Source organism: Bacillus rossius, chromosome 3 (assembly GCF_032445375.1).
Source record: "Bacillus rossius redtenbacheri isolate Brsri chromosome 3, Brsri_v3, whole genome shotgun sequence".
Taxonomy (NCBI): Eukaryota; Metazoa; Arthropoda; class Insecta; order Phasmatodea; family Bacillidae; genus Bacillus; species Bacillus rossius.
In genome coordinates this window covers 70,638,952-70,666,793 of record NC_086332.1, presented here as the reverse complement: position 1 = coordinate 70,666,793, position 27,842 = coordinate 70,638,952, and the positions used below count along the sequence as shown (strand labels likewise).

Genomic DNA, 27,842 nt, shown 5'->3' with positions numbered 1-27,842 from the left:
CGGGTATATATATATATATATTTATATTTCTCCGTTTATTTTAGTGTAGCTATACTAACCTAACTAACCTTCCATAGTGTTTTAAAGTGTTTTAATATAGCTAACATAACCGACCACTTTTAATATTTTAATTAATTTTTCCTGCGCAAAAATAAAACAAATCCTGAGGTTGGCCGAAGGTGAATATTCGGGCGTGTTCGGGACAGAACTTGATGTAAATCTTTAGACTTCTCTTCCTCTCAGCCGACCTCCGTAGCGTAGCGTAATCGGATGCACACCGGCTTACGGTGCGAGGGGTCCTGGGTTTGAGTCCCGGGTAAGACATGGGTGTTAATTTACATACAGAGAATTGATTGCTGACGATATATGATTTTGGATAAGGACAAATTAGCCTCTGGCTGTTGATTTAACTCCGTAGGCCACCCTAATATAATTCAATTAAATTAAAATTCTCTTCCTCTCAGGATCTGAGTAGTTGGTAGCATCGTCTTGAAGTGGTTGCTAGGTTACTAGTCTTAGTATCGTAAACAAAAACGATTATTTAGTAGTGCGAGTTATTAAGAATGTTGTTTTGGGGTATTTAATACTTTCTAAAAGAGTGTAACCTTGAGATGGAGAAGCCACAGATAATATGTCATGCAGACAAGAGCACAAACTTTTCAATATTTGACACTCGATGGATTCCTTGTTCTCCAAAATTTGTTGTTCTTGGGTCAATGCCAAATGGAACAGGTATCATACAGTTATATGAAATCAGTGAAGGTGGGATCACAGTCATTAAGGAAGTAAGTTTTTTTCGAGGGCAATGACAAAAAAGTGTATATCTGCCCCAAATCCAAAGGTCTTGGGCAAAGCTGATTATAAATATAAAATGATGTAACAGTTAAAAATATTTTTGTTATAGTACTCTTTGAAATATTGTTGTAATAGTACAATACAAAACTGTTGGATTTATGTTACGTTTTGTGACAATATTCTATTGAATGTAATTGCCAATTTAATGATAAATACAAATACATAAATGTGCTCCAACATAAATTAAATTTCATAGAGCCAGCTAGAAACAATTAAACAAAATATGGGCTGTATCCGAATACCTAGGGACGCGTCCTTTAAGTTCACGTCCCTACATCCCTAAACAAATGCACCCACAGTTTAAAGGATGCATTCTAAAGGATGTACAATATCCAAATTGTTTTACAGCTAGCACTACCTACCTGTTGGTTTGTCATTTTAGCTACTAATGTGGATTGGCATTTTATATTCATGACATCTAAGGTGGGCCAGTAAAACGTAAATGAACATTCAAAATTGTAAACAATTTCGGATGATTTGAATTATCATTGAGAATTGAAATATGGAAGAAAATTTGAATCGGGGACTTGTTCCTACAAATCAAATTAATTTACTGTTTATGTGAATTATGTAAACATATAGGCCTACTTATGGTATAAGTATTTATAAATACCATAGTTACATTTCACGTGTTTATCTTCTAGTTCAAAATCCTATTTGATTAACTATGTATCTCGTATCACACGTTCGCTCTTTAAGGGTTATGTTCACAATAACAAAGCTAAGGGATGTATGGACGTATCAGTGGATGCGAGAGTCGCATCCCTAAAAATCTCGAATTAGTGGACGCATGAGAGGATGCATCGACATCCCTTGTGAGAATTCGGATACAACTCAAAGATGGCCGTGTCCATTACGATGCACTATCTATGATCCCTTAGCTAAGGGATCCATTAGGCCACTATTCGGATACAGCTATGGTGTATAGCATTGAAATTGGGGGTAGGATTGGGAGTTGAAAATTTTCTAAAATTATGATATAATAGTTAATTGAATAATAACTAACATTAAAACTTACTGTCATCAAAAATCTATACAAAAAACTTAAATTTTTGATGCACATACTTTTTAAGAATACTTATTTTAATTTCCAGTGAAAGAAAACTAAATTAAATATTACATATATGTGTACTTACATATTTACACACACAACACCAAAAATTCCAATATTTTAAGAAGTAGTTTAAAAGAAGTTAGAGAATAGTAAAGGTTAACATGAACTGATTTAATACCAATAGTAATTATCACTTTAAGATAGCTAACCCACTTAAACCAACCAAAAATAGGCTAGTAAATTGAAAGTGTTCACTGTCAACTTAATGTACATAACTTAACTGTATTGCTAAACTAGCCTAAATGGTGAATCATAGGGAAACTTTGTTTATCTGTTATGGTTGGGTATATCACAGTAGTAACGTGCTTACCATGTCCAGAATGATTTTTGACATCCTTTAGCATTACATAGTAGATAAATCACAGAAAATTCAGAATATTTTAAATAAAAAATAATGACAAATTGCCAGAGTTCATGAAAAATCCAGGCTTGAATAAGGTTTTATAGAAATTCCTAAGATATGTCATAGCCGTCATAGGCTATAATCGGCCTCCTTGTATTTCAGCATATGCCTATGAAATTTAAGTTTTTGACGTGTGACGAAGGATTAAACTGACATTTTGTCTTTTAAAATATACCTTATATATAGAGATAATATTTTATGGTTTTATTTATAGTCAGTTTTTGTTGTTAAAATAGAATATTTTAATGTTATTGGTTTCATTTTTAATTTTAGCTAATTATCCATGGCATTGCTTACATAATTTCATGGTACTGCTGATATCTTACCATTGAAAGAAAAAAATGTTATTAATTACGAACATTTTTACTAAAGAAGTAGAAATTTGTTAGGTTCATAAAAGATTTAATTATTAGAAGACAATTAAAGAATAATATTTTCTAAAGTCTTTATGCATATGCCTTTTAAATTTTTAGTACAGATTAAGTATCTGCTTTTATAACCCCTGTTTTAGTGAGTTTGAGGATTATTTTACCTTGATGAAATCACACTTTTTTTTCTTTTTCATTTCGTGAAAGTTTAAAAATTTGTTAAACATGCACCTATTTCATTTTAATTACGTTTACGCCACCATTTGCACTTACACTTTAATTTATTCTGGTTTAATCTATGTTTAGAATGATTAAATAATTTTACATTATAACAAATACCATCCATTCAAATACCAACATTCAGGAACATTCAGGCCAGTCTCGGCCACTTCAACACTCGATGCCCAGCTGCTTTGACGACTTCCCATTAGAAGTCCATTGGTGCAATGCCCTCTTTTCACACCCATATCTTCGAACCCAACCCCTGCAGTTACAAACAGAAACCCTCTTCATGGTTGGGGGATGGAATTACCCCCATGGTGCTGCAGGGGTGGGTTGTGGAATTATGGTGGCCTACATGGACATATATATTGATTTGCTTTTTGAAAATAATAATTTAATAAAATATTTCTGTAGATTTTTTACCAATTTAGTTATTTTAATTGCTGCCCCTAGCTTCTTTTGTAAAATTAAAACATTTCTAATGTAAATGTCTAAAGTAGTTATCACCAAAAAAAATTATTATTTTTTAACTTTGCACCAGAATCTGTAAATTATAAAGGATATAATGAAATATTATCAATCTGAGAATTGTTATTAAATGTTTAATCCCCTTTGCTCTTGCAGTTTGTTAAAGTCAACGTGCTAAAATAATGAATGACCTTAATTGAGTTTAGTATTTTGAACATAATTCAGTGATGTAAGTAAAGTTTTGTTTGAATTTTTTTTTTAAATCTACAAAAAAATTGGGTTTGTAATATGCAGTGTATATTAATTAGAATTTTGGACATTTCTGTGTTACATATTGTACTGACACACATTACGATGTTACTTTGGTTTTATTGAATTTCACCACAAAATCTTGTCCCTGCTTGTACATAACCACAAGGAGATAGCATGCAGTGGCACAGCTGCTAACAAAACACTTCTCATGAGAAATTCAGAAGTCTGTGTAGCCGACGAGAGAGACCGCACTACAACTCCTCTGTTATTGGCTGCAGTGCTTCCGAGCTGATGTCACACTGGGCAAAATGTCGAAGGGAGGCTTAGTATTTTAGGATGTTTGTTGTTCCATTGATTGACATGTTTGAAAGATACAGAATACCTGAGGTACCATGCATTCATGTTTTTTGCACAAGAGGATAATTTTTTTTTAAACACATTTCTTGCAGTACGCGAGTTACGTATTCCATATTTAATCATGGGCAGACTCATTACAAGTAAATTTAATATATAAATCTGCACTAGGTATTTTAAGTCATAGCAGACCTATATTATTCCTATAAGTGAAATTTGTATTTTAAGCTTAGTGTTTTAATCATGAACAGTAAACTTTCATTGTGTTTGGCTCATGTTCAGGTTCAGAAAAGTAAGTCCTTCAAATGTGGAAGTTTCGGAGCTTCATCCCTGAGAGACAGACAGTTGGCGACAGGTGATTTTGAAGGGAATCTGAACATCTGGTATGTGAGATATAAACATATATGTATGTATAGAACTCAATCATCTTTCACTGACAGTGTTGATAGTTTTTTTTAAAAAAACAATTTTGATAATTATGTAGTGTAGGATATGAGCGGCTATACACATTAGGGGACAGGTCTGCATCTTGAGACTTCTGTCGTAGTTGAAGTTAATGACAAAGTGATTGAAGTAGTGGGGGTAATGGGAGTACCTGGAGAAAACCCACCAGGTTACTGCAACGTCTGCCAAATTTTCTATGTGTAAAAAATCCTTTTTTAACCTCGCAGAGAATCCAACCTGGATTGCTTTGGTGGGATGTGATTTGACCATTCAACATCTGTAGCAGTACCAATTTACATTAATTTCAATCACTGACATTGCATTTTAACTTGTCACTGAGGTCACTGTTTTATAAGGAATCTACTTATGACTGTTCTCTTCAGCTTTAATATTACAGTATTACAGTATTTTTTTAAAATTTGTTTTATTCAAGTGCACAAAAGTGTTGAAGCTTCCCGTAATGAACAGTTTGTTTTTGTTCACGTTGGCCCAATCGTCTGCGACTTCTGCACCCAAACAGTAACTTTCCATTATTGTATGATGCAGTACTACTCAAAATGCTACAGCTAAATGGTTCCGCTGGAAGGTGCAGTTACAAATTTTGCACCAGGGGGGTTCACCTCCTCTTAAGGTTTAGCGGAAGGTGTAATTTAAGTATGGGTGGGTAGGAATTATGAATTTGCATCAATTTAGCATGTTTTCTTAGGTTATTCAACTCTAGGTACCAGTACTTCTGAAAGTATTTTCCACATTCTTATACCGTTTCATTCCCTGTTAATGATCATCAGTTGAGTTCATGTGGCTGACTTAATGCAGATCTCTCCGTACAGGCTATCAGGTGGTCATCTATATATAGTCCATTTGAAAATTTTTCTCTTCCATGGGAAAAAATTGACCAGTGTTATACATATGCATTTGAGTAAAATATTTCCTTGTAATTAGAGATTTAATTTGAAAAAATATTTATTTTATCCTGATTTTTATATTTCCACATCCATTTTCTGAGCATTACTCAATTTTGTGAATTTTTTACTTGCACACAAAAAATTATTTATTATTTAGGACTAAGTACTGGCATCAGTAATTTGAAATAGAGGCCTGATTAAAAATTATTTTCCTGTTTGTGGTATTTATTTTTAATTCTTGCTGAAAAATGAATAATTTTACTATTATTTTTAATGAAAGTGAAATTTTTTAGGGCTATACTCAATGTGAAAGATAGTTACTAAGAAAGCAATGAAGTATTTGTAGAAAAGAGTAGGCCTACCTATGGTAAAAGAATTTAATGAACTAATGTAACTTTCAAAACATTTGAAATATGCATATTAAATATGTTTATACATTTATCAAAATAGTCGTACAGTAAAACAATTTTACGATGTAAGAACTTAGAAATTTAGAATTACTATTATCAGGGAACACTCATTAAAAGGTCAAAGTCGTATATATTTATAGGTAATAGGTCACGTGCAAACATTTTAAAACTTATTAATCAGGAAAACTTTGTGAGATTTTCTTAAGAGGGTTTTACTTTTACTTTTTTTTATTATTATTATTTTAGATCATGGTAGCAATGGAAAAATTTTAACATGTGAAAATCTTTTCTGTGTAAGTCAAACATAGCTGGTTGACTGGGCTCATGTTAACTCTATCTCAGTTCTGTCTCTCTCAAAGGGTGAATCTAGAGGGGAAAAAAAAGGGGGGGGGGGGGTTCAGGGTGGCTGGTCCCCCTCCTTAAAAAAAAGCAAAGATCCTGTTAACAGTGTTAATCCTCAGTTTAAATTTCTTTTAAAATAAATTTTCCTTTGTTATTGTTTATCATTGTATGGCACTATAAACCCTCCTCCCCCATAAAAGAGTTGGAATCTGCAGGATCTGTCTTTGCTTCCTCCCATTCATAAGGGTCTGCCACAACTGCACAGTTGCATCTGTTTGATCTGATGGAGCTGAAGGTGCAGATGCGGATATGGAGTTTTATTGGTTCACGTGGCTTATGCCGCCAGGTGCTAATGCTGCAGTCACATGGAGTTGATAAATCTGATCAGAACTGGTAAAAATGAACTTTGGTCAGACAGGTAGACAGACTGCACCATCTGCATTTGATTTAATGAGAAGTGGAATAAGTACAAATAGTAAATGGTAAAACCAAGTGAAAATGTTTCCTAAAAAGAAATAAAAGTGTAGGTTTTTATAATTAATAGTATTGGGCAATATTTTGTTACATTTAAATTTGTTCTTTTTGATAGTTAATTTGAAATGGAAAATAAAGTACAAAATCGAAGAGAATAATTTGAATTTTCAGATATAACAGCGTAAATATGAAAACAACAGGTTTGCCTCAAAAACGTATCAATAACTCAGTTCAATTTTCAAGAAATGTATTGAAACTCTATAGATACACATATTAATTATATTTATTTTATTTAAAGACACTGATGAAAGCAAAGATAAATATCCATAGCAATGCACAGTGTTGCCCTCTGTGTATTATAATGCAAACCAGATGCATCGGACAAGTCTGTCAGACAGCTTGCTCGGACAACAGTGTGCACAGTCGCGGCAGGGCCCTCAGCTGGTGAGTGGAGTCACCGGCTGGCACATGCACCTGGAACAGGGTGGCGAGACTGCGTCCTTGCAGGGCCACCGTCATGGGGCGTGCTTGCAGGAATGTTGAGGACCTCTCCACGCCGGTGTACTCTGCGGGCGCCCACAAGGAGATCATCAACAGCATCGACGGCGTGGGGGGCTGCAGCCTGGGCTGCGGGGCTCCGGAGATCGTCACCGGCAGCCGTGATGGTGAGTTCTCTCCGTCCCCAGCAGCTTCGAATTTGGGGGAGGCGAGTGGCCAGAGGAAATTTGGTGGTATGGAATAGCTGCCACGTAAGTGTGGAGTCCTAAATTTGGAAAAATAGGTAAGAGCCCCTTCAGACACCTATTTGGCACATATTGAAAATTTATAGTCAAAACAGTGGGGTAGAATATTTATCATCTCTTTAGTTTTCTAGCTCTAGGAAGCTAGGAAGCTAGGAAGCTGAGTGTGAAAGGAGAGGGGGGGTGGTGGTAGAAGATCATCCCCAATGTTTGTCCATAGGATTGTAACTGGTCACCGGTTGTCACTGACAAACATTGATGTGCTGCATGCTGTCACAGCTAGCAGTGTGAATAATGGTGATGTTAGTATTCATTCTTTTTTTTCCTACCATTTTTATGTTTCAGGCTATTGTGTTAGTGAGTTTATTTAATTTTTTGAAGTTTTATTTTGTGGCAGCATGAAAATTATGAATATCAAATTGATTTTTCTACTTGTTATAAATAGTTTTGACTGTCAGTTGTTTGCACAAAGTTGAGTGAGTTCATTGTGTGTGCTCCTGGTTGAAGCAATGATAGCAGTTACTGTTATTAACATGGAAGTTTCTGATGTGGTGGATCCAAAAGTTTGTTTGCATATGTATGGCTTTCTCTAGTGACCTTGATGATGATGAGACATCAAACCTTCATTTTGTCAGCAGTTGCTACGGTGGGCAGTTCCAGTGAAACAGTAGCATGCACGCACGTGTATCTGGAGTCGTGCATGTTGTCAGCAGTGCGTGTGGTGACCACGGGGCTGTGAATGAAGGAGGCGCGCGTGTGTCCCGACAGGTAGCGTGAAGGTGTGGGACCCTCGCCAGAAGGGACGGCCCGTCGCTACCATGGAACCTGCTGAAGGCAGCGAGCGCAGGGATTGCTGGGCCGTCACCTTCGGTGAGTCCCCTTGCCTATTGTCTCTACTAGCAGTGCACTTATTATAAAACACCACGTACTACATGCAGCTACTGATTTCCTAGTTGCAGGTAGTTATTTATACTGATTCCCGAACAGCAAGAAAATAATATTGAACCTGAAAAATAATGCTTTGCAAAATCAAGGCACCTAGAGTTAAAGATTTTAAATGAATTTAAATGAGTTACTATCATTGAATGACTGCTCAGAATAGTTTATGCTAACTTCTACACCCCCACCCCTTCCAGCATCTATATGATTTAATGTGCGAATTTCATACACCGCCTTAATATCTTTAAAAAGACCTAATTATATTTTTATTGCTTAAAAGCCCTTGAATGTCCTTAATTTGGTTTTTATTGCTTAAGAGTACATAAATACTTTGGGTCCTGTAAAAATCCTTCATTTAATTCCAGTCACGTATGAACACATTGTACTGCGTATAATTTTTTATTCTTTTGTTTTGAACTCTGGCAGCTAGCATTGTTTCACATATGTAATTTATCAGTGTTGACAAAGCTTTAAGTGCAGTGCTTAAACAATGCTTTTGTGCTTGCATTTCTTTTGTGAGTAGTAAAATAGAGTATTTTAATCAGTTTAATGTTCAATGATTTTTACTAATTGTGAAATACAAGGTAAGAAATTTATTTGTATTCACGTATGTATGAAGTAAATAAAATATGTAAAAATTTCCTTATTATTGCATTTGTTTTTAATGTATAAAGATACGAACCATTATGGTAAGATCACATTTAGTAGTGAGGTATTGGCTGCCGGTATTTTGTGTCTCCTAAAAGCTATATTGGCGGCTTCGAGTAAATGTGTACACCTATCCCTCACTTAGCACGACTAATTCGTTCCTAAAAATACTCATGTTATTCGAAATTGCGTATTCTGATGCATAAGTTTCCATAAATAGCAAGGCTTATTTATTTAATGTGTTCCAAAATTGTGTAGTAATATGCTTTACTTAATATAAATGCGTTGAATAACACTCAACTATGAATATGTCACACCATTTATCTTTGTATGCCGCCCATTGCACTTTGTATGACAAATACGACACCGCGTAACAGGAGACACGTGGTTATGTACTTTATCGTCAGTTGGCTGGCTGACTTGCCTGCCCAAGTGTGACCTTCAACTCACGTCGCGTACCTTTCCAAACCATCCTTTACTGACAGTGTAACCGATATTACTGTCCGGATAATGTAATTATAATTTTTCAAAAATTAAAGTTCTTATTCGCGTATCACCACCTGGTTTGCACCAATCCTGTCAGGGCAATGATTATTTTTTCATTGCAACATTCATTTAACAACTTTTTCTATGTGAATCATCTGTTCATTTCTGTTCCAGTATCTAATGTCCAATATATTCCCGCTAGTACAACCAACAGCATCAGACTTGTATAAACTTTTGGTAAGAGTCCTTATTTTGTACGATTGTGCGGACAGTTTACTTGCTTAAAACTAAAGTGCGACCAACATAAGCATGACCTTTATGACAATCTGCGCTCCGTAATACTTCTAGTTTTGTTTCAAATACTTGAACACGATACATTATGAGTGATCAAGCACGTACAGTTACCGGCAGCTGAATGGGCAGACGTTGCTTTTGTTTGAGTGAATTCCCTGCCACTGGCTAGACTGAGTTCACGGCCCAGTTTGTGGCCGGGCGACAACAGTACGGCACGGCTGCATACGCGCGGACGTAAAAACATTTGGTCTTTTACACTCTATAGCCGCAATTTAACTTGCCATAGCTGATGTTTGTACAACAGCCGATAGCGTAGACAGACCTGGGTGCGCATCCCCCCCCCCCCCCCCCCCCCCTGTTTGGCTGACTGTATCCCACGGCACATCTGTTGTTTACAGAAGTTGAAACAGACTTCGTGGCGTTGTGCTTGACTTTTTTGTTTTGCATGTCAAGATTTCGTGCTAACTAAAATTTACAGACGTGCTATTCAAGGCAGGGGCAGTAAAATTCACATTGTGCTAAATGAATCCGCACAATCTGAAGACGTGCTAAGTGAGAAATAGGTGTATTCAAATTGCAAAATCCCCCCTAGACTTTATAACCATCCCCACTAGTGATGGGTGATGGGCAGAACAATTGAATTGACCTAATTGATTAATTTTAATTTGTTCTGTGTAATGATTCGTTCAAAGTATTAGTTTATATGGTTCTTATAATTTTAACCACTGGCCATGGCACATCTCAAGAGTCATTTCTTGTTCACACTTTCAAGGATTTATTACGTCTTGGCGGCTGGCCTAGTTGTCACTTGTCTGGTTATCATAATCTGGTCGGCTCAGGTAGCTGAAATGCCAGTCTAGCTGTATACTGACTGTTACAAAAAAATTGCATGAACACATTTTTCAAAGTTTTCACAGATAAATTTAGTAAACAAAACCTAGAAAATACATGAATAATAAATAATTGTATTACCAATCCACCAGTGTAACCATCTTTCGAAAACAAAGTTCTGACACTCTTTACAGTACCGTTGCACTTGTGACGCGATGGATATAGAAAATTTTTCCAATTGGGAAGTCTGTTGCATCACGTTGACGTCACAGATGTGATGAACATGATTGATGACTGATTCATTTGACTCTTGACATCACGAGTCATTTTACTAATGAATCAGACTGGTCGGTTCATTTCTCTCATTCTCTCTGCGTTTTATATTCTCCCGACTCGTGTTCATATTTAAAGTAGACGACTCTCAAAGAACCGATTCTTTACATAGTGAATGAAACGTATGTTTTCGTTCGCTCAAAGATTAGTTCATTTTTAACAAATCGCTCATGAACGACACATCACTAATCCCCACCTCTAGTGATTGGACCGAGCTGCAGCACCACAGAGCTGATCAGGCAGTATTGTTTCCTGCACATCATTTTCAGAGAAGGAATAACCAGATCCTACCACCAATTAACTTTGGTTTAGCTAATAATAATTCATTGCACTACCTAAAGCCAAGAAGATCTTGGCTCCGGTTATTACAAAATGATTTTTTTTTTGCAGTGGGTTGCAAAACCTTAGACAGCTGTGTCAGTTGGATGTGCGCGTGTTTTATCATGTTTTGAGCATGGCTTGAAAGATTTTAATGTGCCAGGTTTTATGTGACAGATTTATGATGATTTTTTTTTAAAAGTGCAAGTTGGGAAGTTTATTTGCAGTTAATTAAAAAAAAATCATCATATCCTGGTGGATTATTTAATGTAGAAGAGCTGTGCTGGCTGATTGGTTGATTCTCTGGGCATTTGGAGTCTGTATGTTATGGTCTATTTCGTTGAATTTGGAAAGTCCCTTGTCATTCTCTATTTTTAACCAGGCCTTAGGTTAGAAAATTGAATTGTTTAGACTTTTTTTTTAAAACCCATAATCAACATTGACAGTATCTGAAAACTTGGCTGGGGTATGAATAATTATTGGATCATTTGTAATTTGCAAACAGCACAAAACAGGCAAAGCTTTACCTAGTTTGAAGAATATGTCTGTGACTAAAATCATGAAAATCAAACATTGTGAAAAATACTGTTGAAATAAATAATTTAATTGAATTGTATTTAATTCCATAGCATAGCCAGTACCACCGATTTCAATAAATAGAAAGTCAAGAAGAATTAAAAAAATTTAAACATTCTTCAAGATCAAACATGATCATGGAAGATGACTATAATCGTATAATGAATCTATAAATCAAACAAAATTTGAACATTTCTACTCAAATGCTTTAATACTTAATCAAAGCAGACAAAATATGAGAGATCATTACTATTTGGCCAACTAGCCCAACCAATTAGGAAGGAAGCAGCCACTCATTGGCTAAAAAATCCATCCAATCACCAGAGCTCATACTAGATATGCCAAACTATAGCTAGTCAGGAACCACATCATTCTCAGCACTTGGTATATGATGGGTTAAAATCTAGAAGCCAAACAACTTTAGGCGATAGCTACGGAAGCCTATAAACTTAACTAAGCAATGTGTGTGCAATCTTGAAGGTACCATTAAATTATTTGCTATTTAACTGTTAGATTTGAATAAAAGCAAGGCATTTGGTAGCACAGTAAATTATTCCTAACCACATGTCAGACAATCATGAATGCATGGTGGCGGTAGCATGGAATTGTGGAAGGGACTTGAGAATGCATTCTTTGTTGTCTTCGTAGGAAATTCATACAACTCGGAGGAACGAGTGGTGTGTGCTGGCTACGACAATGGAGACATCAAACTGTTTGACCTTCGGACCATGATGCTCCGCTGGGAGAAAAATGTCAAAAATGGGGTTAGTTTCCACTGCTACCAACTCTTTCACCGTGATGTTGCCTGTTGAAGTGGTAACCTTTCCAGCTTACTGAAACACATTTTTACTTTTTGTAACTACAGTACAGTGAAATCTCATTTTAAAATACCTCATGTTAGAGGATTCCTCAGTTTAAGTATTTATTTTCAGATCCCTATCAGATGTTATTTTTTTTTTTTTTTACTAAGTGTTCAGTATAAAGCACTTTTATTAAGTATTCAATACCAAAATATGTTGATAATTTTTTTTCCAGATAAGTTGTAATGAGATTAAATTGTTTTTGTTGAATTAGAATAAACAAGGTACACTTATTTGCTCTTTTATATCTAATTAATTAGTTTTGTGTACAGTGCTTATTATAACCCAGTTAGTAATAAAAATGAAAAATTTTGCTTTACACTGCAAATAACATACTCTATTTCTTAAATATGCCTTATCTCTAGTTTTTATATTGAGGAATATCTGTTATGGTTAGAACATGAGATATTTGTTGCTAAAAAGTGTTTGCCGGTACTTCTCTAGTGTTGTGTACTGCAGCACAACTATACTGATAGTGTGCAGAGACAAAAGCAAGGCAATCAGCTTTCTTAGTATAGTAACATATCATCAACATCCTTATATGTAACAAAAATCTCTGTACTGTTGGACATAATTTGTACATTGTTTCATATTCCCAGAACCAGCTATTTTTTACTCTCTCTCTATAATCTCCTTTATAATATTCTATAATAATTTTTTTTTTTATCTTAGTAACATTCAAAAAACTGAAATTAAATATTTATCTGTTTTTAAATATTATGATTATTTAAAAGTTAATAGAATAATCCTCGTGGTGATGCGGCATTCTGTCAGGGCAACTAAATCATCACTTCAGATACAAGAGATGTCATCCTGTGGCAAGAGTCGCCAAGCTACTACCCATCCCTGGCCTCACCGTAATGATGACTTCGGACTGCTGGGGGAGGGAAACAGGGAGGACAGAAAAGGGTGGAGAGGGAGGGGAATAGGTGTATGGCGGGTGGTTTATCCAGAGACTGCAGGAGCAGTGACGCTGTTCAGCTGTTTTGGATACTTATTATTGGTATCACGACAGCTTTGTAAAATAAGACTTTTGAGATAGTGTGAGCTATAATATGCGCATAATTGAAACCCCCAATGTTAATGAGGCATAAAGCCAAAATTCATTCATTGTTCTGAAACCTTTAAGGAACTATGTGGATGAACACAGTGTTTGTTTGTGTTTGCTAGTACTTATCAAGAACATAACATGAAGTAGATAAATGTAAATTTCTGTGATTATAATCATAGTAGAATTAGCCAAAGAAGCTCATAACATGTGCAAAAAGGTTTTTAAAATTTTTTATTTTATGCCATTTCATTAATTTAATGTAAGTTAATTTTCAAAAAGAGAGTTTCTACACAAAAGCATTTCTTTGTTTTTGAGAAAGGACAGTACATACCTTAGTGGAAGTTTTTAAATTAGAAGGTTTTGGAAACCCTCTAAACCCACTAATTGGCCAAAATGTAATGGATATGTTTGTGTGTGCGACAGGTGTGTGGTCTAGAGTTTGACCGGAAGGACATCAAAATGAACAAGCTTTTAGTGACCACTCTGGAGTCCAAACTGCATGTGTTTGACATGAGGACACAGCACCCGAAGAAAGGGTTTGCATCCGTGACAGAGAAGGTTGGTTGTCATCTACTTTATATTTATTTATTTTTCCTTTGGTACAAAACAGTATGCTGCATAAATTTTCTGGTAGCAGAAGTATTATTTTCTTAATACATATTTGGAAATAGTGTGTACTTTTGAAGTTTGAAAATATTGTACTGTATTTCCCAAAACATAAAATGGGAATTTATGCCGGTATGAAGAGCTTAGAGCTGCTATTCGTCTTATACAAAGGATTGTCTTTTATGGCAGTGTTTACATTATTTCTGGACATCCAGCGATACTTATGTCGCTGGTGCACAGAGTCTGAATACTGTGGGGCGGCAATGAAGGAAGGAGGGTGAGGTGCTGTATCTGTCGAGTTTAACTTTTATGTTGACGTCGGCCCAAAGGCCTCCTTAACTCTTACAGGCCTATATGTCACGCCAATGCCTTCTCCTGCCGAGTGTTGCTTCGTGGAAGTGTTTCTACTCGCCGAGGGTGCAGTGTAGACTTGTGTTTCCTTTTGTATGTACTTATTTTGTATTGTATTTCATTTCAGATTAATTTGTTTTTATAGTTCATATTTCATTTATTTTATTCGTATTATTCACCGGGCGCCTAGGCCGTGGTTCTCCGCCTGTGGCCAATCCGCGCGTTCCGCGGGCTCGCGGAGGGGGGGAGTCAAGGTCGCGGCACGTGGGAGGGGAGTCGCTTGCGCGGCACGTGGGAGAGCAGTCGCGCTCGAGAGACGCAGGGAGGTGGACGCAGGGAGACGTCGCTCCACAGCTAGGCCTTTTTAGTCGCGATTACAGTACAGGTTGGACGCCCCTTGCAGTGTGCGGGAAAATTAAAGTGCGCGGAACCGGGAATCGCCCTTATTGAGATTGCCACAGGCGGGACCGCGGCAGCCCCTTGTAAAGGGTATGTTTTATCGTGCATAAAACCATAAAAACTTCATTCGGACTTTATTTCCTGAAGTCATCCTGGGCAGGCTAGATCCCTTAGGCCACGAGGCACGAACCCTAATCTACCGCCCCTGAGTAGCCGGAGACGCGCCACTAATAACAGGGACTAGCCGCGGCCGTGTCAATTGGCGCCCTTCTCGTGTGGCCACGACTTACAAACTTTCAAATTTTCTCAAATTAGAAACTCAAAATTTTTCAAGTCGGTAAAACCCAGTGACGCGACAGTACGAACGGGGGAACAGGAAGACGGCGCGGCGAGTTACAGATAAGGGATGACCTGAGAAGCTTCTTAGTTACGCGTCTCACGCTCGCATCTCCGCGCCTTATCGCAACTCGACTCCGCTCCGCGCCTTATCGCAACTCCGCTCTGCGTGTAACCCAACCCAAGTCGGCCCGTCAGCCGCGCGCGATAATGTCGAGATAACTACCGAACATTGTGAGAACATTATTGTGACATTGTTAAGACTGTGTGAGTCGGGTGACGTCATGCAAGACATACGGGAAGTTGCTGTGGACATGGAGGGCAGGTGCGGATGGTGTTCATTGCCGCGGGCTACGAATGATATCGCGGGAGGTCACGCGGGAGAAATATGTTCATGTTCACTGAACATTAAAATGGAGTCAGATCAGCAGAGAGAGAGGCGCGGGCGACAGGAAACTTGCAGTGCGGCCGGCTGTCGCGGGCAGCCTGGTGAAACAGCTAAGTGCCATGGATGCGGGATAGTGAAGCATCGCGCGTGCACCGATCGGGGTGAATTTCTCCAGTTCCGAGACGGACTTTTTATGTGTCACAGGTGCGAGTACGAGGTGGTGCAACAAGGACACTTACAGGCACAACCGATAGTCCGATCAGTAGGGGTACCGGCGGCACTACCGGAGTTTGCGGGACAAGCCCACGAAAATCCGCGAGTCTTCATTCAGGCATGTCGCGAACGTCTCTTGAACGTGCCAGTGGAGTGTTGGGTGGAGCGGGTCAGTGGTCAGCTCCGGGGCAGAGCCCAGGCCTGGTGGGCCGAAACGGGGGACATTTACGCAGGCTGGGAGGAGTTTGCCGCCACAGTGGAGCGACGATTTGACGGACCGAGGGCACGTGCGGAGGCGCAACGTCAGCTGTTCTGCCGCCCACAGGCGGAAGGAGAAGAGGTCGAAGCCTTTATCTACAACAAGGCTCGCCTACATCGGCGCTTAGGGGGAACCGAGCTCATGAGCGGAGTCACGTCAATCGTGTGCGAGCTGGTCGTGCCGGAGTTGCGACCGTTCCTGCGAAGCGCCACAGGGCTACCACTAGCAGACTTCGTTGATCTGGCCAGGGAAATCGAGGAGGATCTACGCTCGGCCGGGGCCGTGCGCAGGGCACCACCAGTGCCGAGGTCAGCAACACCCCGGGAGGCAGTGGCACCGGCAGACGCCCGAGCATTAGTCCCTTATGGGGGCCTGCCGCCTCTGCGGAACCTGCAGCCCCCCATCGGGCCGCGACAGGAGCGAGCGAATCGTCGTGAAGAGCGGCGCCCAGACCAGGAGGAGGGAGGGGCCGGTCGGCCACCGCGGTGCAGGTACTGCAGGACAGAAGAATACCATTGGCACAATGCGTGCCCTACCAGGTCCGAGGTATGGATGAAGAAGGAAGGCAGGGAACACCAGACGGGAAACCGCCAGTAGGGAGCAGTAGATCAGCTGGCCATTGCTCCCTTACTACACGCCCAGCACTCACGCTTGCACCGCCGCTGACTGCCACGCCTGACAGCCACGGCGCGCATCACCTGTCAGCATCCCGCACCAGGTCGTCGGCGAGCACCACCCATCAACAGGCATCACCGATGGCCTCGGTCGCACCTGCGGTGCCTGACTACGGACCGTCCAGGCTGGGACGACTTGGGGACAACACCGGCATGCTGCTCCGGGTGCCCGTCCTACTGAACGGACATCCAGTTCAGGCCTTGGTGGACACCGCGGCCAGCCACACATACGTCGCGACCCACCTGGTGCCAGATGGGGACCTGGAGCCCGGCGAGGAGGACGTCCAGCTGGCCACAGAGGGGACTTGCGCGCTCACATCTGGGCGCGCCGAGGTAACTGTCACCGTGCGAGATCAGTCGAGTCGAACAACTGCCCTGGTGGTACGAGGCCTGAGGGACGACCTCATCCTGGGCCTACCATGGTTGGTCCAGGAGGATGCCACGATCGATGTTAGAGAGGGTAAGGTGCACGTGGGCCGGCAGGGCCGGAGGACCATGTATTGCCTAGGACAGCCAACCCCCCCACAACCCACACACCCTGTCTCATTGGCCGATCTACGCAACGAGGTCCCACGTGAGTTTGTACCAATGTTTGAGGACGTCTTGGCCCAGCAGCCCCAGGTATTTGCAGCCACCGACATGTTACGGCGCACCAATGTCACCGAGCATACCATCCCCACCCGCCCTCACGAGCCCCGGTTCGTGAAACCACTTGGTTTTGGGCCCAGAGAAAAGGAGGTGATTCAGGCTCAAATTGACGAGATGCTGAGAGATGGGGTCGTGGAACCAAGTGAGTCGCCATATAATTGCTTAGTGGTAATGGCAAAGAAAAAAGATGGCTCACTTAGGTTCTGCGTTAATTTCAAACCGATAAACTCAATCACTGTACCTGCACCCCCTCCTTTAATTAACATCACAGATGCACTGGCCGGGTTGGGGAATGCCCGTATCTTCTCGTCACTGGACCTGAAGTCCGGATATTGGCAGGTGCCCGTACGTCCAGAAGACCGCCCCAAGACCGCCTTCACTGGCCCCGACGGTCGCAGATTCCAGTTCTGTGCCATGCCGTTTGGGCTGATGGACGCCCCCGCAACCTTCCAGACCATGATGGTCCGCGTCCTGGATGGGTTTGTTGGCAAGTTTGTCACGGCCTACCTGGACGATGTGATCATCTGGTCACGGACATGGGAGGAGCATGCGCAGCATCTTGCCATGGTCCTCGAGCGGCTGGCCAGACATGGCCTGACATGTGCGCCACACAAATGCCACATCGGGGCAGCAGAGCTGGAATTTCTGGGTCATGTGGTCAATGCAGAGGGGTGCCGGCCAATTCCGGAACAACTGGAGGTGATTGAGTCCAAGACTGCGCCCCACACACGGAAGCAACTACAGCGCCTCATAGGATTACTTAACTGGCTTCGGTCCTTCATCCCCAATTTTGCCACTGTCACCGCCCCCATGACAGATCTCCTTTCCCCCAAGCACAAGTTCCGGTGGACGCCAGAAGCTGACCGCGCCCTTGCCAAAGTCAAGCAATTGTTCCGGGAATGCCACACCCTAGCTCGGCTGAGGCCAGAATCTCATATTTACCTCCAAACAGATGCTAGTCAGGTAGGCATGGGGGCGGTACTCTACCAGCTGGGTGAGGATGGGGAACGGCACGTGGTGGAGTACACTAGTGCAAAGTTCGGGCCAGCCGAACGCCGCTACCACGCGAACGAACAAGAGTGCCTTGCAGTCGTGTGGGCAGTGCGGAAGTACCGGCACCACTTGGAGGGGAAGAGGTTCACGTTACGCACAGACAGTAAGTGTTTGAAGTGGTTAGATTCTATGCAAGGCAGTAAATCTAAGTTCACAAGGTGGGCAATGACACTACAGAATTATGATTTTTGTGTGGAGCATGTGCCGGGACGGGAAAACCAGCTAGCAGATGAGCTTTCCCGTCACCCAGACCCAGACACCACGTACCAGGACGACAACAGTTGGGAGGACCTGTTGCCTCCTCAGGGTAGTGCACCGACACCACCGGAAAACCCGCCATGCGCAGCTTTGTATGTCACCACCCAGGCAAACCCCGAGCCAGACAATAGGCCCCCAAACACTTTGTCAGACTTACTGCAGGCCGTGCGACAAACTCAGCAGGGCGACACGGCAACGCAGGAGGCTGTGGAGGTCTGTGGCCGGCAGGTGCTTCCTTATCAGCGGTGTGTAGATGGCGTATTACAGACACGCACGCCAGGGGATATGGAGGCCTGGCGCACCCACGTACCCATGGGAGCACGAAAAGCTACCATAAAGTTTTTTCACAATCATGACTTAGCAGGCCACCCAGGCGCGGAAAAAACTCTGGACGAATTGCGTAAAACATTCCACTGGCCGGGGGTTACCCGGGATGTCAGGGATCATGTACGTGAGTGTCAAGCCTGTCAGCAGCGTAAGGCATGCCGTGCTGACGGAGAGGAGCAGCAGCGCCCTCACAGACCCCAGAAACCTTTTCACACAGTAGCGTTGGACATTATGGGCCCCTACCCCCGTACGACACGGGGAAAGCGTTTTCTTGTAGTGATAACGGACATGTTCACGCGCTGGGTTGAAGCTTTCCCCGTCACTAACGTCCGAGTGGGAACAATAGCGGCCCTGTTGGAGGGGGAAGTCTTTCCCCGCTACGGCTATCCCGCAATCCTTCTGACAGATAACGGCTGTCAATTTGCGGGCAGAAGATGGCGAGAGAATTGCCGTAGGTGGGACGTCACTCACCACACCACCCCCACCTATCACCCCCGTGCCAACCCCACCGAACGGAGGAATCAGGACATAAAGGTCCAACTCCGTCTCAGGTTGGGGAAGGATCATTCTAAATGGGATATCCACATTCCTCAGCTCTTGTACTGTCTCAGGAGACGTACAAACAATGTCACAGGTTATTCACCGGCAGAGTTGTTACAAGGGCAGACTCTAGCTCTTCCAGGCGAATGCCGGGTAGCGGCAGCAGCCACTGTGGGCCCCCTGGGAAACGATCTCAGGGCAGAAATAGAGCAGCAAAGGGAACAAGCACGACACAACCAGCAACAGTACCTAATAAGTCACACGCCACAGACCGAACGCCCACCCCCTCCTCTGGAACCCGGGGACTGGGTATACGTCAGGCAACATCACCTGTCGTCGAAAAGACGTAATTTCTGTGCCGGGCTGGCACCAAAGTGGTCAGAGCCACGGTTGGTGTTGAAGCAAATAGGACCAACTTCATACACAGTGCGCACACCGAGTGGTAGGCCGGCCAAAATTCATAGGGACGACCTTCGCCTAATAACATGCAACCCACCATTCACGAACAGCAATGCAGTGGGAAAAACCCCACCAGGTTCCGAACCTGGGAAACAAACAACTGACCAGGAGAGAATCGAAGCACGAGAGTATAACGGTCCCGGGTCCCCGAGGGAAGAACAGCTGTTATTGACAGGTGCCGTGCCAGCAGGTACGAGTTGTCAGGAGGAGGGGAACTCACCCGCGCCATGGGACGAAACTCCATCAACCGAAGTAGAAAACCAGGGACAGGACACAGAACACGAAACCTTAGGTAGCCATCTACCGAGCCACACATCCGAAACAGTGGCGTGGCCGGATTTCACTGATGAGGAGTCAGACTCTCAGGAGCCATTTAAGGGGTGGCCGCCAGATTTTAGTTTGTCAGATGCCATTTTTAAGGTCACGGTCACGGAGCCAGATTCGGAGGGAGAGGAGACTGAGATGGAGGGGGGGCATCCTCACCGCGAGGGGCGGGCGCAAGCCAAGTGGTGCTGCCGAAGCATCTGCGAATCCGTGGTCCGGACAGTGGCGGGAATGTCAGGGCAGGACACTCTTAAGGGGATAGAGGTAACATCGCAGGAGCCAAGCAATGGCAATGATGTGTTTCTCAGGTCACCACCCAACGACCAATCTGGAGGGACAGCTTCCATTCCCAACCCCGTCACCCTTCGCCCATTGCGAACACGTAGGCCCCCCAAGTACCTTGAGGACTATCAGTGGCATACAGTGCCGAAGACAACACAACCCCCCAACAACGGACCCCGCTGTAGTGTCATGCAATTACTCCCGTACTTCAAGTGGAACATACACACTATTCCAGCCCCTACCCATCAGGTCACCCACATCACCCTGCTGCCCCAGTGCTTCGACATGGAAGACCAAAGTGAAACATGTAAATGAGAGGCATTGGTGTGCATATTGGCCTCGTCGGAGGGGGGGGCATTTGACGTCGGCCCAAAGGCCTCCTTAACTCTTACAGGCCTATATGTCACGCCAATGCCTTCTCCTGCCGAGTGTTGCTTCGTGGAAGTGTTTCTACTCGCCGAGGGTGCAGTGTAGACTTGTGTTCCCTTTTGTATGTACTTATTTTGTATTGTATTTCATTTCAGATTAATTTGTTTTTATAGTTCATATTTCATTTATTTTATTCGTATTATTCACCGGGCGCCTAGGCCGTGGTTCTCCGCCTGTGGCCAATCTGCGCGTTCCGCGGGCTCGCGGAGGGGGGGAGTCAAGGTCGCGGCACGTGGGAGGGGAGTCGCTTGCGCGGCACGTGGGAGAGCAGTCGCGCTCGAGAGACGCAGGGAGGTGGACGCAGGGAGACGTCGCTCCACAGCTAGGCCTTTTTAGTCGCGATTACAGTACAGGTTGGACGCCCCTTGCAGTGTGCGGGAAAATTAAAGTGCGCGGAACCGGGAATCGCCCTTATTGAGATTGCCACAGGCGGGACCGCGGCAGCCCCTTGTAAAGGGTATGTTTTATCGTGCATAAAACCATAAAAACTTCATTCGGACTTTATTTCCTGAAGTCATCCTGGGCAGGCTAGATCCCTTAGGCCACGAGGCACGAACCCTAATCTACCGCCCCTGAGTAGCCGGAGACGCGCCACTAATAACAGGGACTAGCCGCGGCCGTGTCAATGTTGTGGTCTCTTTTCCTCAGCAGCAGAGTTTAAAAGCCTGGTATTTAAAGATTATTCTTCCCTCTTTTGTTAATAAAACTACTCATGGACTAGGTCCAAGAGCTGACCCTTATCTTTCTGCCGTCAAGCTGAAACTTATCTTGCTCCATGTTGACACCTGGTTTTGGAGATGTTGCTTTATTGAGGTGTGAAGAGATTCAGAGGGGGTGTAAAGCCCTTATTTTCCATTAAGGCTGTCAAAGATAGATTCTTATCTGAGAGTGAGGCTGGTGGTTGCTCCCACTGTGGGACACTTACAAGGATTATGCCAGCAAGTGCTTTGTACATGCACACACCTATGCAGACACAAACACACACAGTGGTCATTCTATACTAACAAACTATAAATTGATTTTCTCATAAAATGCCACCAAAACATTACTTTAATGCATGTGGACAAAAAAGGTGTGCTACTGCCTTGACCAAGACATAGTGGCGGCCTCACGTCTTATACAAAGCTACAAATTTTCATTACTGAATTGCAGACCATTTTTCTTGTTTGAAAAAAAAAAATTAAAAATGTTTTTTTACACCAAAAACTTTTTTAAATAAATAAGTAAGTAATAATAGAAACCTTTTAAAAAAATTATAAAAAAAGTTTTGCAAATATTTGGTTTGTGCATGTACTGCCAAGAATAAAGTCTGACATACGGATGAATAATCATTTATTGAAACTGTCAACCTTCTGGAGGTAGGCCTTAGATATATATTAAAAACAGTTTAGGATTAAATTAGTTACAGAGTTACTTTATCAGTGAATAGCAATGTTGAAGTCCCCGGGGGCAGAGGGTCAGTGCGAGAAGACTGGAAGAGGGCAGTACTGGGAGCCTCTGCGTTGGCATCCTTCCTTGTTTCCGCCCTGCAGTATGACTGTTACACTTATTTAACACTATTCCGTAGGTAGATGAATAATACAAAGTTAGGCTCACCAAATCAATTTATGCTAACATGAAAAATAAAAATTAATTCTTAAAAAAGTGAACCATATTAGTTTGAAGAAATCCTAATGCCTTAGAAGCCCTCAGCTTCTATCGGAGGCTTTTGGTTCATTTGCGACATAATTACCAGTTAAGACAAACACATGTTCCACTTGGTTGTTCAAGAGTCTGCTGAAAATAAACATTGCTCTGAGGAGAAAAAATCATTACAATTCTCCTTCATGTCTTTAAGGCTTGGCTGCATGGCCCTGCCGATACACTGTTCAGAGGTGACCGTCCCATTGGCTTGTGCACATGGTTAACAATCAAGGAGCAGGAGAGAGAGAGAGAGATAGAGGATTGTCAAGCTGCATTGAACTTACCAGTGTGTGCCTAGGTCATTGTCAAAAAAAAACACCAAACACACACACACACACTCTCTCTCTCTCTCTCTCTTTAAAGATTTTTTTTTTGATTGTTCATAATATTTTTATGCAGTTTAGTGACCCATGAGGCCATGAATTAAGATCTTTCTGAAATAATTGTAATTTTAGAGATTTAAAATTTATTTTTGGTGTACTTCTGAATTAGGATTCTGCATTGTAGACAATGGGACAAGAAAGACAATGATAATTTTTTTTTGTCACATATGTTGTTTTTCATAGATTATGTAACATAAAATAGCACAATAATTTAGGCTGCCAAATTAAATAAAAAAATCTAAAAACCATTTAATGTGATTAATATATTCGATTGACAATGCCAAAGTATTCCTCCTACTTCCACAACCACAAAATAAAATATTATCTTCGCTATCATATCATAAAGTGAGTAAATATTAGCAAGATAATTGCTTTAGGCCTAAAATAGAAGTAGAAACATATTGAAAGTAGCCAAATACCACAAAATGAAAACTCTTTTGAAGTTAGGACTATAATGATTGCGTTGTCAAAATGAATGTATGCACCGGTGTTAATAATTTTTGTCTGGCAGATTAATGTTGAAGAATGTGAATGCTACAGTAGGATAAATTTTTTTTGCAGGCCCACAGCTCGACAGTGTGGGCAGGGCGTCACCTTCCCCAGAACAGGGATCTGTTTGTGACGTGCGGAGGTGCAGGCTCCATCTGCCTCTGGAAGTAGTGAGTATCTCTGCCTTCGCATCGCCCACCCCTTGAACAGCTACTTCTCCTCTCGTGTTCACCTGGCAATTTGTATTTTAAGGTGTCCGTGCAACTAGCAACAGAACAACACATTTGAGCCAGTGGAATTTATCTGTTTGCATGTTGTGACAGCAGAGCACAACTAATGACATATTTTTGAATAATGTGATGATAACTGAGGATTCACTCTCAGTCTCATTTAATACAGGGAACCCCATTTTAACATTTTTTTAAGGAAATAAAAATATGTTTGCAAATTTATGGAAAAGGTAAAACTGAAGTAAACTGATATTGTATGAGCTACACACCGCTATATGGAAGACCACACAATAACACTGCATAAAAGGTACCCTGGGAAATCTAAAAAGAGACTTAAAACTTAATGCATGCTCCGTACCTGGAAATACTGTTTGCAAGCTCTTGTGTCCGTTCGCTGGTAGGTTGCTGCCAAACTGAAGAAAACGGCTTTACCATGCTTGAAGCAGCATACTGATATCATTGAAAAGATACATGGTCACCTGCTGTTAAACGTTCAATCCTAGGCTCGACTGTCAGCCAGACCTGATGTTTTTTCGAAGAAACGATCTGAACAGTTATAGTGGTTAAGCAGCATTTTCCCCCCCCAAAATACTTAGTTAAAAGCCTCAAAAATATTCACAGAATCGCTGTTTCTAGTTAACTTTTTTATGGATCAGCACACAGTAGTTTAGGTTAGTTTTAGTGGCACCGGGGAGTGTTTCGTATAAACTAGTCTATAAATGATGTTAGGAGGTAATTTAACTTTGAGTTGTTGGTGACACTGACTGTGGAAGAATACCATTACCAGGCGCCATTTTTTGACTGTTCGGTTTGTGTTTTTAGAGAGTTGTTAAGTGCGGAACTTTGGAGTAACTTCGGTGGTTGGTTGAAGATTACCGGGAACAATGGGTGTGCCGTGCACACAATACGTGTGGTGGGATGTAGGACTGGTGCGGTGACGTGTGTATGGACAATTCCGTGGACCGTATTTACTCGTGTATAGCGCGCCCTCGTGTATAGCGCGCACCACGATTTTTGCAACTAATTCCAAAGAAAAAAAAAATTGAAATTTTTTTTTCTCCCATAAATAAATTTTACTAACATTTTGTGGTACCTGATTATTTAAATTGATGTGTGGTGATGCGTCAGGAAAATACATAAACTCTGCTGTCTAAACGGAAGATAATGAAGCGCTATATCGTCACAACTGGTACGTGGAAGGAAGGAAGGGAGGGAGGCGTGCCGCGCTACGTTGCTAAGCTGGCGCGGAGAACTTGATGACTCACCGGTGAGGAATGGAGGAAGCGAAGAAGGTGCCGGGGGGGGGGGGGGGAACTGGTGACAACATTCTCTCTTTCTCTCTCTCTTTTTACTAGCTTCTGAGCTGGCTTTCTGTAAAGGGGGGAGGTCTAAAAATAAACAAGAGACCATGATGTGCCAGCTTGCGCGCGCGTGTGCGTGTGTGTGTGAAACAGAGGCCTTGTTGCTTGTGCGTATGTGTGGGGGCTGGCCAGAAACGTCACCCGTCACCCGGCAGTTAACGACTTCCACTCCCCCCCCCCCCCCAAAAAATTTTTTTTCCCGTGTATAGCGCGCATCCTTATTTTTTTCCTTTACTTGAGGGGAAAAAAGGGCGCGCTATACACGAGTATATACGGTATATCAGTCGCAATTACTTGCGTGGTCCTCCGGTGGAAGCATGGTTTCAACTTTCAACCTATGAGAACAAGGGAGCGGTACCGCTCGATGGTAAACAGGGGAGCAAGCACTTGATGTGGTGAATGTGTGCTGCAGCTGCTATCCCAGCAAGAGGACCCGGGAGGAAGCGGACGGCACGGAGGCAGGCGTGGCGGGCTCCCTGGAGATGCTGCAGAACATGAGCCTGACCAGTCAGCCGGTGTGCGGCTTCGACTGGAGCCCGGACAAGCTGGGGCTGGCCGTGTGCTGCTCCTTGGACCAGACGGTCCGCGTGCTGGTCGTCACCAGGCTGGCGAGATTCTCCTGAGCCATGAGCACTCCCCCCATGTCACAGCTATGTTCCTTTGAGCATTTACTCTGATGCTCTACAACCACGAAAACAAGCAACAAGCTTTCAAAATTGTAGTATGGTACGCGTCAAAAGTCACGTGAGTTGAGCTCCTCAGTATGGACCTGCAGAGCCTACAAAACCAATTACGCTGGCTCGGCATGGCCCGGTTAGACATAAACTGGTTTAATAACATAAATCTTTGTGATGATGCTTCTGTGTGAAGCTACATGGTTCACATAGATTTGGAATGGGTTCAACACGCTAGTAAATAATAGCATACAAGGATATTTTTCAACCTTCTTGGCCACTCCCCTTTGATAGGTATTTTCTCTTCCGTCCCCCTTATCGCACTTTCCTCATTCCTGCGCTAGCAGTTTGCAAGACTTCTAGTGTATACTACAGGTCTTGTCTCTATAATATAGTTATGCTTAGCATTCATTATACTTTTATGGAGTACTATGTGATGTTAAAAATTTCACATCTAATGTTCTGTCATTAAAGTTTTGCACTTCAAGCTCTAACAAAACACTGCATAGTAAAAAAAAAAATTAGGTGTACTACATGATGTTTTCCATAGTTTAATTAGGCAGCCTTGGCTCATATTGTGTATTAACTACTTTTTTTTTAAAATGTGGATACAAGAATTTTACACGAGATTTAAAAATATATAGCTGCTGCTTGTCTATGGTTAACTAGTGTGACAGTTAACTTATGTTGATGCTGAATAAAGTCCACACATATGGCTGTAATATAGTTACACAAATGAAAATATATAAGATCTATTTCTTTAAAGAATTTGTTACTGTTTTTTATTCTACACTTGTATCCATGCTTATAACCTCCAAAAAATAGGTGTTCTGTATTTGTCACACACTAATTTATAATTTTTTTCTGTGTTGCAGAATTTGAAAGAAACCAAAACGGATTTCTTTAAAAAAAATAAAATAAATAAATAATAAAAAAAACCCACAACAGTTCAACAAATTCGAGGCACCCCCTTTTCCTTATCTTTCTGCTAGGGAACAGTCTGAGGGTTAAAAATCTTCATAAAAGTCCTCAAAAAAATTAAGCAAACAAATTAAAAAAAAAAAGTGTGCATTGCAGCAATGTGCTTTAGAAGTGAGACTTCTCAGATAAAGAGATTATATATTTGCAGGGGAACAAAAATATTTGGAAATTTGTACAAGTGTGAAAGCATGTAAGTGAGTGTACAGGTGAGAATGTGTGCAAGTAATCTTGCCATTTAATTTTTTCAGCAAGTAATTTGATAGTCAATAAATTACACAATGGATGTTCAAAACCGTAACAAAACTGGCGATGGAAAACCTGTCTTATAGTTGTCAGACTACTTTATTCGCCTGCTTTTTTTTGTGCTTTTTCCATTGCGCTCTGATTAAGTCATTGCATCGACTTAAGCTGCTGGCTGTAAACAAGTTTCACTTCAAAAAGGTTTTACAGTGCACGTGGAGAAGTAAGATTGTGCTACGTATTCCAAGACCACGTGGCCACACATATTATGGTACTAGAAGGTGCATTTTATTTTACAATTTTCCTTACTTAAAGATGAACTTGTATTCTATGTTATTACTTGTAAGTCATAAACAATATCCTTAAGGCAAAGAGAATTTAGTTTTTTTAAATTGTAAAATAATTAAAAAAATTATTAATCTTTAAGCAAATTATGGTTGCAGAAATCTTTTTGTGCATATCAGAACATTTACAGCTTTATGTACAACATTGTAGACTGTATATTTCTTTCCTGATAAGTAGAGCTCTGTAGTAACTGAGCTTATGTTTCTTTTTAAAGCAGTGTTAA

At 41.7% G+C, this 27,842-nt stretch overlaps 1 protein-coding gene across 1 annotated transcript; it reads left to right on the top strand.

The window, feature by feature from the left end:
- Window positions 1–469: 469 nt before the first annotated feature.
- On the top strand, window positions 470–27,657 carry LOC134530872 (dynein axonemal assembly factor 10). Its single transcript, XM_063366138.1, has 8 exons — window positions 470–785; window positions 4,319–4,419; window positions 7,146–7,276; window positions 8,120–8,221; window positions 12,425–12,540; window positions 14,111–14,245; window positions 23,861–23,958; window positions 25,792–27,657. The coding sequence occupies exons 1-8, from the start codon at window positions 612–614 to the stop codon at window positions 26,000–26,002; spliced, it is 1,068 nt and encodes a 355-aa protein (XP_063222208.1). The 5' UTR covers window positions 470–611; the 3' UTR covers window positions 26,003–27,657.
- The last annotated feature ends 185 nt before the right edge of the window (window positions 27,658–27,842 follow it).

Bases quoted from the DNA above. Each gene is read 5' to 3' on its own strand.
- LOC134530872 (XM_063366138.1), top strand. From the start codon at position 612: ATGGAGAAGCCACAGATAATATGTCATGCAGACAAGAGCACAAACTTT. The intron at 8,222-12,424 runs GTGAGTCCCCTT...TTGTCTTCGTAG, and splicing joins TTGCTGGGCCGTCACCTTCG to GAAATTCATACAACTCGGAG. The intron at 14,246-23,860 runs GTTGGTTGTCAT...TTTTTTTTGCAG, and splicing joins TTGCATCCGTGACAGAGAAG to GCCCACAGCTCGACAGTGTG.